This window comes from Anser brachyrhynchus, assembly GCF_964034855.1.
Source record: "Anser brachyrhynchus genome assembly, chromosome: 1".
In the NCBI taxonomy this organism is placed as follows: Eukaryota; Metazoa; Chordata; class Aves; order Anseriformes; family Anatidae; genus Anser; species Anser brachyrhynchus.
The window spans coordinates 35895878-35913876 of record NC_137694.1 but is presented as its reverse complement, the minus strand read 5'-3'; the positions used below and the strand labels follow the sequence as shown (position 1 = coordinate 35913876).

Sequence of the window (17999 nt, the reverse complement as noted above, 5' to 3'; positions counted from 1 at the left end):
AAAGCCTCATTGCCCTATGGGAGCAGCAGCGAAGGCACCTCAGCATCCCTTGCACTGCAGACACTTGTTGTTATCGCCCACAACTGCACAAAAATGAGTCCTAAAATCACATCAAGGACATGGATGAAAGCCAGCTTCCTTGATCTAATGACCTGCAGTTCATTGGGGTTGCTCATAAGGCAGTGTCTGTGGGGAGAGTGCCTGCAGTTCTTGGGTGAGGTTGGTTGGGAGTGGGTGAGCGGGGCATGAAGTATGTTCTTACCACTCACTTTGACTTGTGTACAGCAACGATATCTGAGAAGAAATCATGACCCTGTGCAAACAGAATATCCTCCAATTTCCCCATGGAAGGCTGTGTTTTCTCTTTGAGCTTTTGTAATTGATATAACTGCTATGCACTTTCCCCTTCAGTTCTTCACGGTCTTAAAAATAATTCCTGTCAGGCAGAGTAAAGGCTTGGTCTGCCAGCAAGTACACGTGGGATAAGGTCTTGGGAGATGTCTTCTTTCTCTCTCTCTCTCTCTCTCTCTATGCCTCTTTTTTGAGCAGAAGGTTTTTGAACTAATGAGCATTTCCCAGAGGTTTTATTTGTTGTCTGGAAAGAAGTACAAAGGCAGGATTCAATCATAGCTTTTCCTGACATATGTGAATTTTGTTTAGTACATGCATCTAATTAGAGACTGCAGTTGTTACTACAAAGTGGTGTTTCACTTTGAATTCTGAATGGCAGTTATCTTGCTGGATTGCCCTTTTTTCCCAAGGATGTGCAGGGAAACATATCCACCAACTGCGTCTCGACAGCATCATCCAACTTTTAGGTGGGTATGTGCAGGAGTAAGACCCACAGCCAAAGTTCAGGTGTCAGACAGTGCGTGGCATGTGAGCAGATGAGCGCACTGCAGTTACTGGGCTAAGTTTCTGCTAGCTGAAAGGAAAGCAGAAGACGTGAAAATCTCCTGCCAGTTTACCATGTCCCCTTCAGAAAGAGGGACTAGCTTGCTCCCTTCTTTGTTGAGAAAGGATGCTACCCTAGTGTGTGGCCAGGGATTTTTCTTACAGCATTTTTCCTTGAGCAGTGGAAAAGCTGTAGTACAGTAGAAATGTAGAAACCGTGGATAACTTATTACAGATGTGATGGCTGGGTATTCCATGTACAGACCATAGTAATCTGTCCTCCCTTTTTCTAAACTGAAGTCCAGAGTATCTCGTTTTCCTCCCTGTGCCTTTGGTCATATGCTACAGGTCAGGTACCTTAATTCCCACTTTTACTTTGACTCCAACTGTGGCTATCACAATGCAATACAATCCTGGCCTTATCTTTTACTTTAAAAGGAAGCCTTATTAAAAAGTCAGACTAAGAAAAGCATTAGATAATTATATCTACTTTAAACTCTAGGTGGTGTCTTGTGATCATAATTGGTTTAGGCAAAGGACCATTTTCTTTTGCACAAACGTCTGTGTAGGGGAGCAGTTCATACGGTCAGTACTCCTGAGACTCAGCTGTGCCTGCAATGATTTGTCTTAATCCCACTTCTCTCTAACTTTCTGCTAGTTTATACTCCTAGCAGGCTTTGGATGAAGGCTTTGGGCCTCTCCTCCAGAGTACATTGTTTATCTGGTCCTGTTTTGTATTGGAACATCGTGGATGTTGTTGAATTAGTTCAGCACAGCGGAGACTTGCATCATTTCCAAGGGTTCAGTGCCAGCAGGGTGTATCATTTTACCTGGCACTTGGGGAAAGCTCATGTTCCTGGACACGTAGGCAGACCTCTCGGTGTTGTTTCCTGAAAGACCTAGCACTGCAAAGGAACCCTTTGAACCCGGTGAAAATGCTGGGTAGATCTGGTTCCTTTTTATTTTTATTTTTTTATTAAGTAACAGTCCAGCCTAACAGGTTTATTTAATGAGGGTTTTGTCCCCTTTTCCTGGGAGATTTTTTCTGCATGCCATTACTTTTTTCCCTGACGTCCTTTTGAATTCTAGTTAAGCTCTCCCTGTTTCAGCCTTGAGTGACAGACAAAATGCAATTTATTCCTATCAAATGGCTTTTAAAAATTATTTTCCTTTGTCAGGTGTGATTTTCTTTTGGACAGTGTTTGTCTTACAGCTACGTGCACCAAAACACTGTAGGAAGCTGCTACATGCTAAGTCATCACCTAACTTGGAAATTTAAGCAATTAAGATTTCCACTCTTTGAAGTACTTCTAGGTGGTGTTCTCTGTGTTGAAACTGAGTTTAGCAAGTTGCTGTGGGGTGTTCTCTGATAATTTACTGTCCCGTTTAAAATAGTAATAATAATAATGATAATTCTCAATGTCAGTAACTGTCAGTGACCACAGTTACTTCAGTTAAGTGGAAATAAATTAGCTCAAGTTCTGAAGGTGTAGTAAATCAAATCCTGTAATTTCATCTCTTGGGTGTTGAGATGTGCATTTAGAGATTCAGTTTTAGGAACCAGGAGGGTACATGCAAGTGCTCTTCAGTTCTAGTTAGAAGCATCAAACTATAATCCCTTCCCTGAATTTAACCTTGTATGTATGACTGCAATTTTTTATCTATTTTAGTCTTGTGAGAGAAGGCACGTATTCCACACTGAACCCTATTTAATTTTGGACAGGAAAAAATGGCACAGAACTGGGCTGCATTATTTATCGGAAGGTATATGTTTGCGTCCATTCTTTCTCTGTGTCCATGCTTCCAAGTCCATGCTTTTTCTTCTTCATTGAAATTCATTTGACTCACACGAAATCTAGAGGGATGCTTTTACAAAATGCTTCAAATGAAAATGGCACCAATCTTGAGAGCAGCATATGTTGTATGGTTTTCTTTTGGAAAAAAATCCTCTGGTTAAATCGCCACATAGAAATAGAAAATAGAAGTAAGGAAGCTTGCAGCAGTGCTACAGGCATTTTGGTGCCTTTTTGACAGAGCTAAAGCAATTTAAGGAGTGAATTTTGATTTTTTGCCCTCTGAAACGTGGTCTTTTGTTTTTATTTTTATCCTTTAACAGACACCTTGTAGCCTTTGCACAGGGAGTAAATCTCCTTGCTGTCATAGCAAGATAAATGTCCCGGAGGGCCTACAGTGAGGATGTATGTAGATGACAAGCAGTTTCGTTAGTAGTTATTGCAGTGTAATGACTAGCTGAAATGCTGGTGCTGCGATTTGATGAGTTTACCTACCTCTGTTTTCAAGATGCCAAATTTAATTTGGCACCAGATGCGGCTGGCGCTTGCTTTCCGTACCACCACGTTTGCAGCTTTCTTACCCTCTCCCCCCGCCTCTGCAGCACGCCAGCAGCCTGCATGTGCGATCCTGCATCAGCTGTGTCCAACACACGCTGCTGGAAGAAGGGGCAAGGAGAAGGTGGGGTCCCGCAGCACCCCCAGACCACCGGCCCACGCTGTGCTCGCAGACACCCGAGCCCCTCCACCAGGTCTCCACGAGGTGGCACGAGCAAGCCGCCGTGAGCCTCCGACTGAGCGAATGATACGGGCTTCATGGCATAATCTTCCTGTTTTTTTTGGAAGAGATTGTTAAGTAGCATGACGAACCAGTGCTTTTGCTCTGGGAAGCTCAGGTCTGAGCTGTAGCATGCTGAGGACACACCTTCGGGTGGTCCAGGCAGCGGTGATGGTCTGTCCCAGGGCTCACGCTACGTCCTCAGGCTGCTTCTGTAATCAGCGGAGCAGTGACCGCAGTTCTTCATCACCCGCTCTGGAAACATGCCTCGCAGCACTTCAGTGTCCTCTGCAGGCTTGGCTCCGTCCTCCCCTGTGCGCCGTCACTTGGTGGGGCCAGGTGTGAGGCAACCACGGGGGCACCCTGCTCCTACCTGCTCCCCTCCCTAAAATGGAGAACAGAGCACAGATTAAATTATCTGCTTCCTTGGCACTAAAAGATTGCCTTTTGAACACAGGATACAGAAATCTCTTTATTTTAAACAATTTCACAGCTAAAAGAGAGGTGTTGTCCCAGCTACTAATGAGCCCTCTATTTCTTCATCCTTTGTTTGCCAGCCTGCACTTCACATCCATTTTCTACTTGGTGAGTGAAGTTTCCCAGCTCCATCGGGGTCTGAGAGTGCGCCACGTGCTGCCCCTTGGACTGAACGAGGCATCAGTTGATTCAGCTCAGTTTTGCTCAGCTCTTCCCCAGCAGGCAGATTGCTGTGTAGAGAGAGATAAGTTGCATCCTCCAGAAAAGAGGGGAGGTGAAAAAAAAAAAGAAAAAAAGTTGCTCTGAAATCTTTCTCCAGGTGGGAAGTCAGGAAAGCTTTGTACGTACTTGGGCTTTGTCTGGAATGAGCCCCTTTACACCTCTAAAGGCTTCAGGGGGTTCTTGAGTTTCTGCCCCCTTTGTGCTGCACTACTTTCCAAGAAGCACTGTTATAAAGTATTTCATTAAAAGCCAATGTCTCTACATCAGAATGAGTTAGTGGCAGTTGTGGGCTTTATTTAGTTTTACCTTTTTCCCTCAAATTTTGTTGATATGTAGGAAACCTTCACCTTCAGTACACAGATCTAGTTTAAGTCAAGGAAACTCTGTGAATGAGGCCCTAAGGATTATCCATCTTCTCTCCCATAATAAATGCTTCTGAGTTCTGCTTATTGAAAGAAATAAATTTTAATTTAGGTATTCTAGCACTCGTGAAGTGTACGTGTGACAGGGCTGAAGCCAGGTGAGGAATTGTACTTTGTTTCAAGGTCTCAAAGGATACCCTGAGCAGCAGAGATGAAGGTATTTTAAAATTCCTGGCAGTGCCTGGAAAATCCACTGTAGTATTTGTAAGTTTAAATTATTTTGATGGTTAGAAACGTCTGCTTCCTTTGAACTGTTCTTTTCAGCTTAATTTAAAAATATATAGGAACCACGGGGAGGAAAAATCAGCTTCTCTATGGCAAGATTAGATAAATTGGCATTCGCAAGCAGCCCATGTCTGTGACCAAAGGCGCTGCAAGATTTGATTTTAGCTTTGAGGTGTTTTTCTCCTGGTCCTCACCACCAAAAAAAAACAAACAAACAACTCAGTAACAACAGCTTTCCCCCCCCCCCCAACAATCCATCCTCGAATGGACTTGCAAGATCTGCAGCAAACCCCGCTGTCCGCAGGAAAGCAGTGTGCAGTTCCCTTGCGCAGCGGAGGATGGCCTCGTCGGGTAGCGCTGCACATCTCTCGCTGTCCCCGCCACCCGCCCCATGGCACAAATGGGATCGGGCTGCCTGCACGCCAGGAATAGCATTATTTGTGACAGGCGCTGTTAGAAATGGGAGCCCTCCCTGCCCAGCTCGCTCGGGACAGCAGCCGAGCACTGCCGAGCATCCCCGCCACTGCCCCCGGTCACCTCCCTCTCCGGAAATTTGTAGGAAACAAAGAGTGGTCCCAGCCTGCTTCGGCGCTGCAGGTTTTCAATCAAATTGCAGCTGTCATGGCTAGCATTTGTTGTGGTGCTTTTCTTTGGATAAATTTAGCTCTGAAATAAAGCTCTAAATCCCATACCCCAAGGCGTGGACAATTTGAGCTGTTTGTTGCTCAGTGCAAATATGAAAATGAAGTAGAGCACACACAGAGGCAAATATATTCATAATAAAAAATGCATACAAGTAGGCAGGGTTTAGCTGGAAAGATCTGCCAGTATTTGCAACAGCCACGTTAAATGATGATCCCTGTCTGAATCCAATATCACAGAGAAAGACCAGTTTGAAATGGGGCTTGATTCTGGACTTGGGAGAGGAGGGTAGCTTGTAACATGTTGGGTTATTACCACAAGACCAACTAAGGGGCAGCAGAATGAGTTCATTGGCATACAATTCAATTTTTGTTTAAGATTCACAGAGTACTGGGAAGTAGCTAGTTTACCTGGTTTTTTTTCACGATCTCCAGTCTTTCTTGGGATAATGCATATTCCTGGGCTTGACTGACTGTCAGAGACAGGTGTGACTTGTGCCCTCCACATCTATTAATATAATATATATATATTATATGTATTAATGTATATAATTTATTAAACTCAGAATCAGTTGGAAGTTAAACACAGGAAAAACTGCTTGGGTAGGTACTTACCTCCCTACGTTTGCACCCATGCATGTGCATAAATTAAATCTTTCCAGGGCCTCATAATAGTGGTGAAATAAGACACAGCCTTAAATACTATGGTTCATCCTGCAAGTCTGTGAATGCCTGGTGTTTTTCAGTAAATGCTGTTTTATTGACCTTTTGTTTGTTTCCCTTCACAAGTTTAGCATCCCTCCCTTCTGTGTTTCTGAAGGGTAGCTCAGTGGCATGAATGTGTTTTGCTGCTGTTTGTAAAGGTGTACGCTCCACAACCCTAGCCCCCTGTTTGGAGAGCAGGTAGTTATTCATGTCAGAGCTAGGTCTCATTAATTATTTGCTGTCTATGTAAAGTGCTCTCCAATTATACCACCAGGTACCTGTTGTGAAGTTACATTTATCTTTGCCTCCATTGTGTTTTTTTCCATAGCAAAATCTCTTGCATCCCTCAGCCTTGCCATTTATTCCTTGATGTGTGATGTTTTACAGTCTCCTGTCCTGATTTTTTCTCAGCTTTGTATAAGTAGTAGCTAGTCCAAGACTTCTCATTCTTTTCCCTGACCATGTGGCCAAAGCTGTAACCATAAAGAAAGCCAGAGGGACTTGCAGTTTAAAGAAGACTGTAATCTTTTAGAGGAGTCTTCATTTTCCAAAACATTAATTGCAGTGCTCTCTTTATACGTTTTTCTTCTCTTCTCCCATAGGATTTGCAAATAGAACGAGAGAGGACCGTGTATAATATTTCTGGTGGCTGCACAGCCCTTGTGGTGGTGTATTTATTGGGGAAGCTGTACGTGGCAAATGCTGGTGATAGCAGGTAAGTGAGCGTGATGTCTCCCCAACTTTCACCTCCAAACTCCCAAGATCTGGCATTACTGATTTCTTTAGTGGCAACTGCTATCACGAGGGGGATTCTGTTTTTTGGCTGGACTCTTGACAGTTCTCCCAAAAATTAATGCGAAAGGCAGCGACAGGCTTCCAGTATCTAACTGAGTGGTGGATGCACTCAGGTAGGTTGACTCTTTTTCAGTTCCTTGTTATTGTTTCTGAATGAGGTGATGGCTGCAGGGAAGTAGAAAGTCACTAAAGAGCCATTGAAACAGATGTTGTACTAGAAATGTGTGTTGAACACTGACAAGGGGACTGCATCTGGATCAGCTGGTGGGGCTGACTGGTTCGATAGGAAGTCTGGTGGCCCCTGTCCGTAGGCCTAGCCTCAGCAAACCACCTGACACCATCTCATCTATCAAGATTTTGATATAATTGACGGTAGTCACCTGTAAACAAATAGCTTCTAGTCCTTCAGTGGAAGAGGAGGGGAGGGAGAGGGGCTATCGCTGTTTTTTTACCATAGCCTCTTCTGACTTGTGTACTCGCCCATTTCTCAGAACTGAATGCTGTAGTTCAAGAGTTGTCGCTTTGTTTTAGTTATAAGTTGGATGCTTTAAATCTCGTGAATGAAAAGCTGCTGCTTTGTCTTCTAACTCAGCTACAACTAGAAGCATACTTTCCCTCTCTATTGTTCTGTGGTCATACCACTGCCAGAGAGAAAATGGCTGTTCTTGCAAGACTTCAGACCTTCACATATTTCTTCTGGCAGCGCTCTCCACAAGCAGGCCAGGGAGAGTAGTTCTCCACAGGACACAGTCTGCAGTTGGGTCCAGCTAGTTAGCAGCTGAATAACTAAAGTCTGTGCAGGTACTGAGTCATGTCTTCTGATGAAGACTGCTACAGTTACGCATTCATGTTTTTTGAGTTTTGAGTGCTGACAGTTCCTGCTTTTTCTGTGTACAGCCATGTATTTACAGAGACAACATTCAAGAGCAAAGTGTTCTGTAACAAACCAAATATGTTTCTTATTGCCTCTGGCTGCTTTAAAATGTGTCGGAGATAAGACAAATCCATTGTGCATAAAGTTGCTATTCTTTTCTTGTTGGTGATTGTTCTTAATATGATGAATTTGCTGAATAAAATTGTAAATTGCTCAACAGGTTCCTTCTGACAAGTGCCAAATTTGACTCTCCTTTTCCCATCAAACAGCAAATGAGTCCTCACAGAGGGTGGCTGCAGACACATTTGAGTAGACCACCTATCCGCTCATCAGAACCATTAGCTGCACTACATTTTAGCTCTCTTCCATTAAATTGAAAATAATCATGTTTTCCTATGCTTCTGTCCATTGAAGTAAAGTTGAATCTCTTCCATCAAGTTAGCTGAATTGCTGTATTGTCTCTTAACTGTGTGGTATAAAACTGGCCTGCTTCTGAGTAGCTGAGGTCTTGATTCTTAAATGATGGGCTGCTTCCAGTTCCCCAGGGTTCTTCCTCCGCTCCCTGAGAGCAGTCTCAGTTCCTTTCTTACCTCCTGGTACTCATGGGAAGAAACTCCTATTGATGGTCGTCTTGAGGTGGTTCCAGTGTCATTTTCAAATGGGCCTGTTTGTAGATTTTCCTAGGTGAAGAAAATATATTCAATAAAAGGTTTAAAACGTAGGAGACTGGTTGATCTTTCCCACTACTTCCCATGCTTCAGAAGAGTGTTTGCAGTTGTCTGTGAAACATCCAAGTTGCTTATCATCTCTAAAATGACATTTTAGGATTAGAAAAGCAGTTCTGAGCTTGTCTGCCTACTGCCAGAGTGCACAGTGCATTATTGTATTTTTAAGAGCCCAGTCTGCAGCCAAGCTCTTATTCTTGTTAGTGGAAAAATATGTGCATTTTTGCTGTCTCATGCCTTGTGTGGTCAACTTTGTATTTTGTACAGATACAAATGAGGGCAGCGATAAATATTATGAGGAAACTACTAAACAAAATGTTTATATACTCTTGAGGAGAAGAGTGGGTTTTGTTTTTTTTTTTTTCCCAAACAGGGGACTTTGTGCTTTTTGCTTTTGGAACTACATGCCAAAACCCTCCGTTCTTCAGTGGAGTTTTAGTTTCCTTGAGTTCACCTATTCATTTGTGCTCTTCTCAATCCTCATTCTGCTACCTTCTCCACTCCCACACTGGAAGAAAAAAACAACTGCAAATAAATCAAGCTACGTTTCCAACAGACTAGTCTATGAGAGGAGATTTCATGCTGCAGGGGTGAGAAATGAACATTCTGAGTTTACGCAAACCTCATTTGTACCGCTTCTGCCCAGAAGAGGGTTTGGTCTTCTAATTCCAGGCAATTTCAAAACAGCAGAAGTTTATAAAGGTGGGTTTTGAACAGCTTCTGCTGTCACAGGACCAAGGTACATACAACAAACTGTTACTATCACAATGAGACTAAGGAAACGCCAAGTGTGAGACCTGAATAATAATGTGCTATGTGGTGCCAGCTATACCTCAGACTTATGTCTGTGGTATTCAGTTTAACCACTAAAGCTTCTCAAATCTAATCATTTCATGCCACGTACCCTGGCACTGTTGTATAGCAGCTGTCCTTTTGTAGCTGATGTGTAATTACATCATGAAAAGACTTTAATTACCATATTACTAAATTACCAGCCAGCAATCCTTTCAGGTTCAGCCCTAGCTCACTTCTGTAGGGACTATTAGGCTTCTCCAAGCTGAACACTTTTGGTTGGTGTAAAAGGGAGAAAAATTGTGCTAATTGTACGTTTTGTTATGAACTATTGTTGAGCTTGATGTTATGGCATCACTAATGTCAATGATATAATTAAACTTCTGCTAACGACGCAATCACAGTTCTGTAATAATTATATGTTAACTGCACATGATACCAGAACCCTACTAAAAATGAGGTGATGTCTTCAGAGCCTGATAAAAACAACTTGGAGGGAGCCACTTTCATTCTCTAATGGCCTGCTGATCATTCTTGAACTCTGCCATAAATATACCTACTTGTACAGTCAAAATTTATGTCTGAATGTTGGCCAAAGCTTTTTAATGCCTCCCTCTCTCTTTCCCCCTCTCAATGGTTAACATTGTCCATGCAAGGTTGTTTAGGCAGGGACTGACAGTGCTGTAGTCAGCTATCCGATCTATAGTGCCTTTCTAGTGAGCATTGGTACTTTGCTTACCAATTTGATATATATGCTGTGGACTCTCTGAATAGCTGATTTTTTATTTTTTATTTTTAATAATGAGTAGTAAATCTCTACTCATCCTTTTAAGTAGTATTGTTCAGTTTTATATTGCTAAAGTGACTTTTACTTCTAAACTGCCATAACACGCCTTGTTAATCTCGGTTCTTTTTAGTTTTATGTTCTTTATTAGTATGTTGTTTTATAGCTAGTGATGAAGCAGTAGTAAAACAAGGACTTAAAATGTTTTTACTGATTACTGCCCATTACCGTATAGCCTCACGCAACATAACATTTGCCCAATATCACTCCAATGACTCTAATGCGATATGATCATATTAACCATCTTTGGCACAAGCATTCTTCTGGCTTTCATGTTGTCTGGCTAAGGAGCTGCTCAGAGACTGCAGGCACTGCCATTTTGTGCTGTGTTTGGAGCCACTTAGGTAGGCAGTGCTTTTATCATTATATAAGATGCAGAACATCACAAGTTGATTGGACTTTTCCATAGGCCCTGAAACACTCGTTAAATCTGCAAATGAGTTCTTGGGCTTTTTTGATTTATTGGCATAAGATGGCATCAAAGCAAAGAGCCTGATGTTTTGGAGGCTTCATAGACTTGCAGGATCACTGGATTTTTTGCTCTACTTCATCAGCTTTTTTTTTCCTTCTATTTTCTTTCTTTTTTCTTTTTTTTTTTTTAATAATTTTCTTTCTTCCTTGCTTTTTGCTCCCTGTGCTCATCTTTCAGGGTATATTCACCCTCTGTTTCAACATGTAGCCTCATATCCAGAATATATTTTCTCTTCTTTTTTGCGATTGTAGATCTAATGCTAAGGCATTTGGGATAGCTAAATGATAGGAGCTTACTGAATAGATGGTTTTGTGGCATTTCCATGTGGCTACAGGTTAAGCAGTTTCATTGTAGCTTCAGTTGCCCAGATGTGTATTTAACACTGACTTCTCACAGTGCACTATAATAGTAAATCGAAAGTGGAATTCTACTGTGTTTACTGTTTCCATTCTTTCCAGATTTACTGCTTGTGTTGAATCTCACTACATTTATACTTCTTCTGTGTCATGATGTTTGTTAGCTGCTTCTCTCATAAGCAGTTCTCGTTGAAGGGGGTAAAATTTGGGGAATCGTGGTTTTATGAAGTAAATGAGCAAAGCATGGAAGCAGCAATATATTTGTTGGCTGACACTGTAGCTTAACTAGAATTTTTGAGAAATCAGAACTGAAGATTCTGACCCATTTTTGTGGTTCATGTTATTTGACCTCTTCCTCAAGGCACTTCAGCAGGGTGATTTTTGCCAGAAGTTCTAACATTATTTAAGGGTGGAAGCCAAGCAATGTTCTAGTATATTATTATTGTAGAGTTGGTTTGCTTTTGTCTTTCGTTTACAGTATCTTTTAAGAAACTTTAATTTTCAGATTTTTCTTAACTAGCCATTTTCTAATCTAAATTGTGTGTATCTTTCCTTTTTTTTTTTTTTTTTAGTTGTCTGTTTAAACTCTCCTTACATCTGTGTCTGCATAAACAATGATTGTGTTTCGCCTTAGAGGTCCCTGGAGGAAAGACTAACTCAGTTACTGCACTTCTTCAATCTGCAGTATTTGGAGCAGCATTCTTACTCCTGTCTCCCCCTAAAAGTGAGACAAGAGGAACTGCAAATCTGAGCCATGCACAGGGTTCTTTTGCCCTGTCACCAGACAATCCGTGGTGACACTTCCTCCACCTTTGAAAATTCTCGTTGCTTCAAATCTTCAAGTGGTGTCCCCTCCGAGGCAAGAGCAACACCTACAGACCACGTTTTGGCCAAGCTGCATGCACTTCCTTTTTTTAGATGATAGTTAATTCTTTGGCGGAATCCCTCAAAAATAATAAGTGTTTAGTCTTCCCAGGGCAACAGACAATCTCTGCTTGGTCTGCTCAGGAGGCTGTGAAGTGAAGAGGGACTGGATTCAAAACAAAGCTAGTCTCTCCCACGCACATTCTACTTCACTGACTGCAGTTTGGTAGGTGGAGAAGTCTGATTCTGCTGCCTAGCAGAAAATGCTGGAAAAGAGCGTGACATCTTAGTCAGACCCAGAAGATACGGCCAAGTCGCATCTCACTGTTTCCCCAGCTTCTCTTCCTTTCTGCAGGGCCTGCAAGTCAGGCTTCCAAACACTTCTGGTTCCCTTCTGCCACTTGGCCTCCTTCCAAGGAGAAGTAAGAGCACAGGATTCACAGGAATAGCGGTGACCTCAGATCATCGTGCAGAATTTCGTGTTGGGTGAAGCTTTTGGAGGCACTTCAGGAAGCACTTTATCAAAGGTGTGGAGAAAAAGTGTTGGATCAGAAATAAGTTGTTGCACTCAAAGTGCAGTGACGGGAGAGAGTGTTTTCTAACGACGCGGTGGATGACGAGTTCCAAAGCACTGGCACATGCTATCCAGCACTGACTTGGCAGAAATGATTACTTTGGCAGTCAGTGTTCATAGGCTTTTGAAGACCACAAAAAAAAAAAAAAAAAGTCCTGCCTCTTCTCCAAACTCTTGTTTTTTCTGGGAGAGAGTATGCCTTAGCAATGTCTATGGCAATCTAGCAGGTGTTGCAGCCATTGTAAACACTTTCTATGTGTGGTACATTCAGTCAAGTCTTCGGTCCTAACCACACAGGATTTTCTATCACACACATGGATTTCTATCCATGAAGTCTTTACATTTCAGGTTATGAGGAAGAACAGAAATTTTTGCTATTCAAATTCTCTCAGTAAGCTGCAAAGCCACAGTTCATTGGTATTAGTTTCCAGGAGCAATGGATTCTATAAATTGTCATCCTCCTTGTTTTTTTCAGCCTTTTGAAAGACAAAACAACAACAACAAACAACAACTAACCAAGCCAGAAAAAAAACAAACAAACAAACATAAAACATTTGTTGTTTTATTGGTGCATATAAGCACTCATCAGGGACAAAATTCACAGTGTAATATCCTCACATGTATTTTCTGCGTGTAGCCTGTAGAGTTCATAATCTGAGGCAAGATGAGCAAAGGGTGCTAAGGCGTAATTTTAACCACTCCTTACTGGTACCATGCTGATACGTAAAGAGCCTGTGATCTTGAGTCCAGGCAGCTCGTGATGTAAGGAGCACAGCAGAATCCATACGTCGCAGTGCACAGAGCTGAGCTCAGAAATGTCTTCCTAATCTGTGCCTTTTTAGCTGACCTGAGAGAGACCAGTGGGTTATTGCTTGCAGTGTTACAGGGCCTGCACCAAGGCATGCCAAGCAGGCTGGACACCTTCCATCCCTAGTTTCCATCCATACCTCAGGAGGGGAGCCAGGGGGAGCACCCGAGGCTTGCTTGGTCTCCTGGGGTCTGAAATGTGTTGGAAGGTTCTGCTGCTAAGTTAAGAAAGCAGAAAAGCTGAAATCAAAGCAGATGTAATGCTTTAGGGGCAAAAATCATTCTGACATCCTCAGTGGTAAGTCGCTGAACAGCAGGCAAAAAAAACCTGCACTTCTTCCATCTTCTGTGGTCAGCTGTATCCCAGCCATATTACTGGCAAAGCAAGCACTGGCTTGCACAGCGATGCCTTCATCCCTAAGCCCAGGTTTAGTTGCCATAGTAACTCGTCCTGGAGATGAATGTGATATCCTGGACAGCAGAGAAACAGACTTCGATTCCACAGATACCGGTCCCGAGGCACAGAGCTGGTCACAGAGATGTGACTGCGCTGCTTTGCTCATCTCCCTGGCATGACCCGAGTAATGGGTGGCACGTTCAGCCAGTGCAGAGATGTGGTGGTGCTATCATCGCTGCGACCCTGGACTTGGTAGTGTTCAGATGAAGAATACGCTGAAATCATCACAGGCAAGATAAATCCCATGAGGGCAGCAAATCTCCAATGTAAGCATGCTGGAACCATTGGCAGGCAGTTTTTGTGGGCTAGCAGTGTCCTCTCCCTGCAAACTGGCTTGTAATGGCTTCCTGGCTGCTGGAAGATCAGTGCGTTCAGATGTAAAGCGACAGGAAAGTACATGCAATTCATTACAGAATGTTTCAGTGCAGTTAGCTGGCTTTTGGGGTCATGCTACTGGTACTGGAGTAGCAAATAGTACAAGGTAGATATGGATAGGTAGACATACAAAGGCACCACCGGTGGATATTTTGATAGTAAAAGTTACTTTCCCAATGAACAAAAATAAATAAATAAAGGAAAAAAATCACATACAGATAGCCAACACCATCACATTACTGATGGGAGGAGTACTAAAAAAAAAGTGTAATTAGCCCTTAAAATGAAACCCTGTTAATAAAGCTGACTGCTAATAATTAGCCAACTGCTAATAATAACAACTCCATACTTAGACTGGCTCAGAGAAGCAGTCCACATGAGGACCTAAAGTAGAGCAGGGAATTTAAGGGAGAATCTCCTAGGAACAGAGGTACATCCCGCCAAAGAGTCTCTGAGCTCCAGGGGTCAAAAATCACCGGCCAGTATGTCTTCTCCAGGCTGTCTCATCTGTGGACAGCCTACAAGCCCAGTGTTATATTTAATTTAAAACCAGGGAGTGAGCAGTTATGCAGAAACGACTGAAGAAGTTTAGTAACAGTGCTGGTGACGGCCAAGTGCCTCTCACTGTTGGATGCAATATGTGGGGCAGAGGGAGGCTGCCGGGTGTAGGAAGTCCCTTTAACTGCTTACTAAGTTAGCTGAATACACAAGATGGAATGGGAGAGCTCTAAAAATTCAGATTTTTATTGCTCTTAGTGGCAGTAAGGAAGATGCTGACTGGCTCGGCTGCTGGTATAAATGAGGAGTAAACACTTCCATGGAAAGCTATGAATATTATCCTGCTTTGAGAAATAGCTTCTACCTGCCCAGTCATGATCCTTTATTAAAAATAATACAATTATTTATTAAATCAGACCAGCAAAATAGTGGCTGTAGAGTGTATCAGCACCCTCATTTTTCCCAGAAAAATTCCTCATTTTTCCTTCTTCACAGGAATCTCCAAATAAGCATTAGAAATGTAAATACAATGAATCAGGTAACTGGAAACAACATAAAGCCCTACAAACGTGCTACAGGAGCAGCTGGCTTGCTGGTACGATGCCTCTGAAAGATGACTCCCGAGGTTTCTTACAGAAACTGAATTTTATAACTTATTCCCATGTTTCTTGCAAAAGCAAGAGGAGATGCCTGTAGCACCCCAAGGTGGTGCAGCACGGCTGGCTCAGTCCTGGTGCAAGGAAATGAAGAGGGGCCCTTGGATGCAATACCCGTTGAAGCCCAGCACTGGCGTCCTCCTGGAGCACGGGTGTGCTGGACACCAGTGCCCCTGACGTGGCCACCCCAGCTGCTGGGAGGGCTCATGGCCCTCCAGGGCCTTCCCGAAAGCCTGGGAGGGTTCTTCATGGTTCCTGCAGGGAATGCCAAAGGACACTGGTGCAGGAAATTATTTTAACCCTGCCCTTGTGCAGCCCCTAAGTTCTTGCACCTTGTATTATTGGCTTGAGGGAGCTGTGGACAGCCTGATGATCACACTGATGTTCACACTGAGAAATGTGAAGAAAGCAGGGTGGCAGGACTCTGTGGCAGTAGATCGAAACTAAGGGCAGAGGCAAATTTAATAGTTGTACCCCTTCCCCATTTGTGGCTTTTTTTTTTGGTAGAGATGCGAAGTAGGAGCGAGGCATATATGAAACGTACCTTGGGGATCACAGGTGGGAGGCAGCTGCGTGTTTTGCTGTTCGTGTTGCTGAGGGTTGCTGCTTTCACCTCTGGGTTTTACGGTGATGGATATGTCATCACTGGGGCCTGTTTTAATGCCAGCTAAACGTTGTATAATGGCTTATGTCACTATCCCCAGCCTGACTTAATTCATAAAATTAAGGAAATCGTTTAAAGGCTTTGCACTATAGTTCCATGATTATGGCCAATGCAATGAAGTATTTGTTCACCTGGTTTCTAAGTAAACATGGGAAAATGATCCTGCATGGGACTAAGGAGAGTGATCCAGTTAGTAGTAAGTGAAACCGAGGTGCCAGGGCTGAAGGTCTTAAAACTCAGCAGTAATCATAATCGTTGTTCATAACGGTGAAGTTCCAGTACTTAATTTATAGACGAGGTGAGCATTATGCTGAATCTTTTTATCATCACTCCTCTTTCATTTTGTAGCAATTAAGAAAACATAAATAAACGGAACCAGTCTGAAGCTCACCAGGCAGTAGCATTGTGCTTCCTCGGCTTCTTTAAATGCATGCATTTAGTTACCGTAGTAAACAAGCACCCACCTAGACCAATTCCACGGTTCTAGGATTTATATTTTGTTTTCCTCAGCTATTTTGTGACACACCTAATTAAAATCTACTGCTTGGTTCCGTCTTTGAATGTAATAAAACCCTGCCTTATTCTTTCTGTCAGTTTAATCCCTCTTTCTTTTCCATTGACACATTTCTAATACCTCTCCAGACAGGCCAGACACTTTCTGCTTCGTCTGTACCGAATCCACAATGCTTAACACCTTTTGACAAAACAGATACATCCTCCCTGTGGCTCAGAATTGATATACACTGTCAAAAAGCGTTTTCCAAATGGTCTCTCTTTGTCACCTTTACCAGATTTTTATCCTTGGTTGTAGGAATGTGCAGTTTAATGTTGCGTTTCAAATCATTTTTGGCTGGAAAAGTGTGTAATGGAATCAGGGCATCCCCTGAATACTCCTAACAGTAGGAGATGCCTCTTTGTTTTGAGCACCAGAATCCCAATGGGCCCATGACAGCAGTGAAATTACACTTTTGACCTTGTTCACTAAAGTGTTTCTTTCTCTGTATGATTAAGTGAGAGTAACCAACAATAGCTTCCTCTAAAATGTATGAGTTTCCCCTGTTTGTTTCTCATAAGGAACGCAGAAAGGATGCTGTGCAATTCTCAGCTGATTGTGTTCTTCACAAAAGAAAGGGAGGAAAAAAAAGGAAAAAAACAACCAACCCTGCTTGCTTGAAGGAGGGGTGGCTGTTTTATCCATATTAAAAATGCAGAAGTAATTGTTGTATTGATATTTTCCCTGGGCTAGTGTGTTGTTGCTATATCTTGAGTGTGAAAGCTCCACTACAGCACACTGGCAGATTTTTACTCTGCTTGTTTTCACTCACCACCTATTTTCAAAGGGGGTTATATACTAAAGCACCACTTATTGTTTTAAAGTATCAAATCTGAATATAGAAAATAAGTAAATGCCTAAGATGCTGAGATACTCAGAATATTATTTACTTGTGCACCATGGACTATGTAGCTATATCGATCTAAAAGATAAATGTAACATTTTTTGCAGATCTGTATGCAGCCTTTTAAGCTCATAATGTTTTTTTTCATGTGTGTGAGACTTGGGGGATGTAGCCTGCTGCAGACTTCGCCGTGACTGTCAGCCCCATCTCACACACTGAAGCACGGGCACATCGTTTGCTCCACATCATTGTTAAGGGCAGGCGTTTTCCAAATCAGAAAATCCTCAAAGTGAATTGGCCAGGAAAGAGATACAAAGTCAGATTGTTTCTTCCATTTTAGACTACTTTGGCTGATTTTTTCCCCAATGTTTTCCTGTTTCCTGTGAATATTTACCAGTTCCAAACTGGTGAATGTACTTTCTTTTTTTGTGTGGTGCATGTGTCCATGTAATGCCAGGGCAAGTGCAGTCCTGCAGTCCGTGCGGGTGGTGCCCTGCGCTGGGCATTAGGTAGCTAAATTCAAAAGAGGGGAGGGGACTTGGTGAGATCCCTAGTTTTTAGAAATGATCAAAAAGTGCTTGACGTGAGCCGTGAGGATATGGAGGCCATTAAGAACAGTTTCCCTTTTCTCCCGCTGAGATGATGCTACATGGAGAAGGTGCCAGAGCCACAGAGCTTGGAGGGCAGTGCACCTA

General features: G+C 42.7%; 1 protein-coding gene across 3 annotated transcripts in view; it reads left to right on the top strand.

Moving 5' to 3' along the window:
- Positions 1-17999, top strand: part of PPM1H (protein phosphatase, Mg2+/Mn2+ dependent 1H) — a 139189-nt gene that overhangs the window by 78652 nt on the left and 42538 nt on the right. For all 3 annotated transcript variants that reach the window (XM_080592100.1, XM_080592101.1, XM_080592102.1), the window contains exon 4: positions 6757-6869. In XM_080592100.1, the coding sequence (XP_080448226.1) occupies positions 6757-6869 (113 nt within the window). The remainder of the gene's footprint in view (positions 1-6756; positions 6870-17999) is intronic.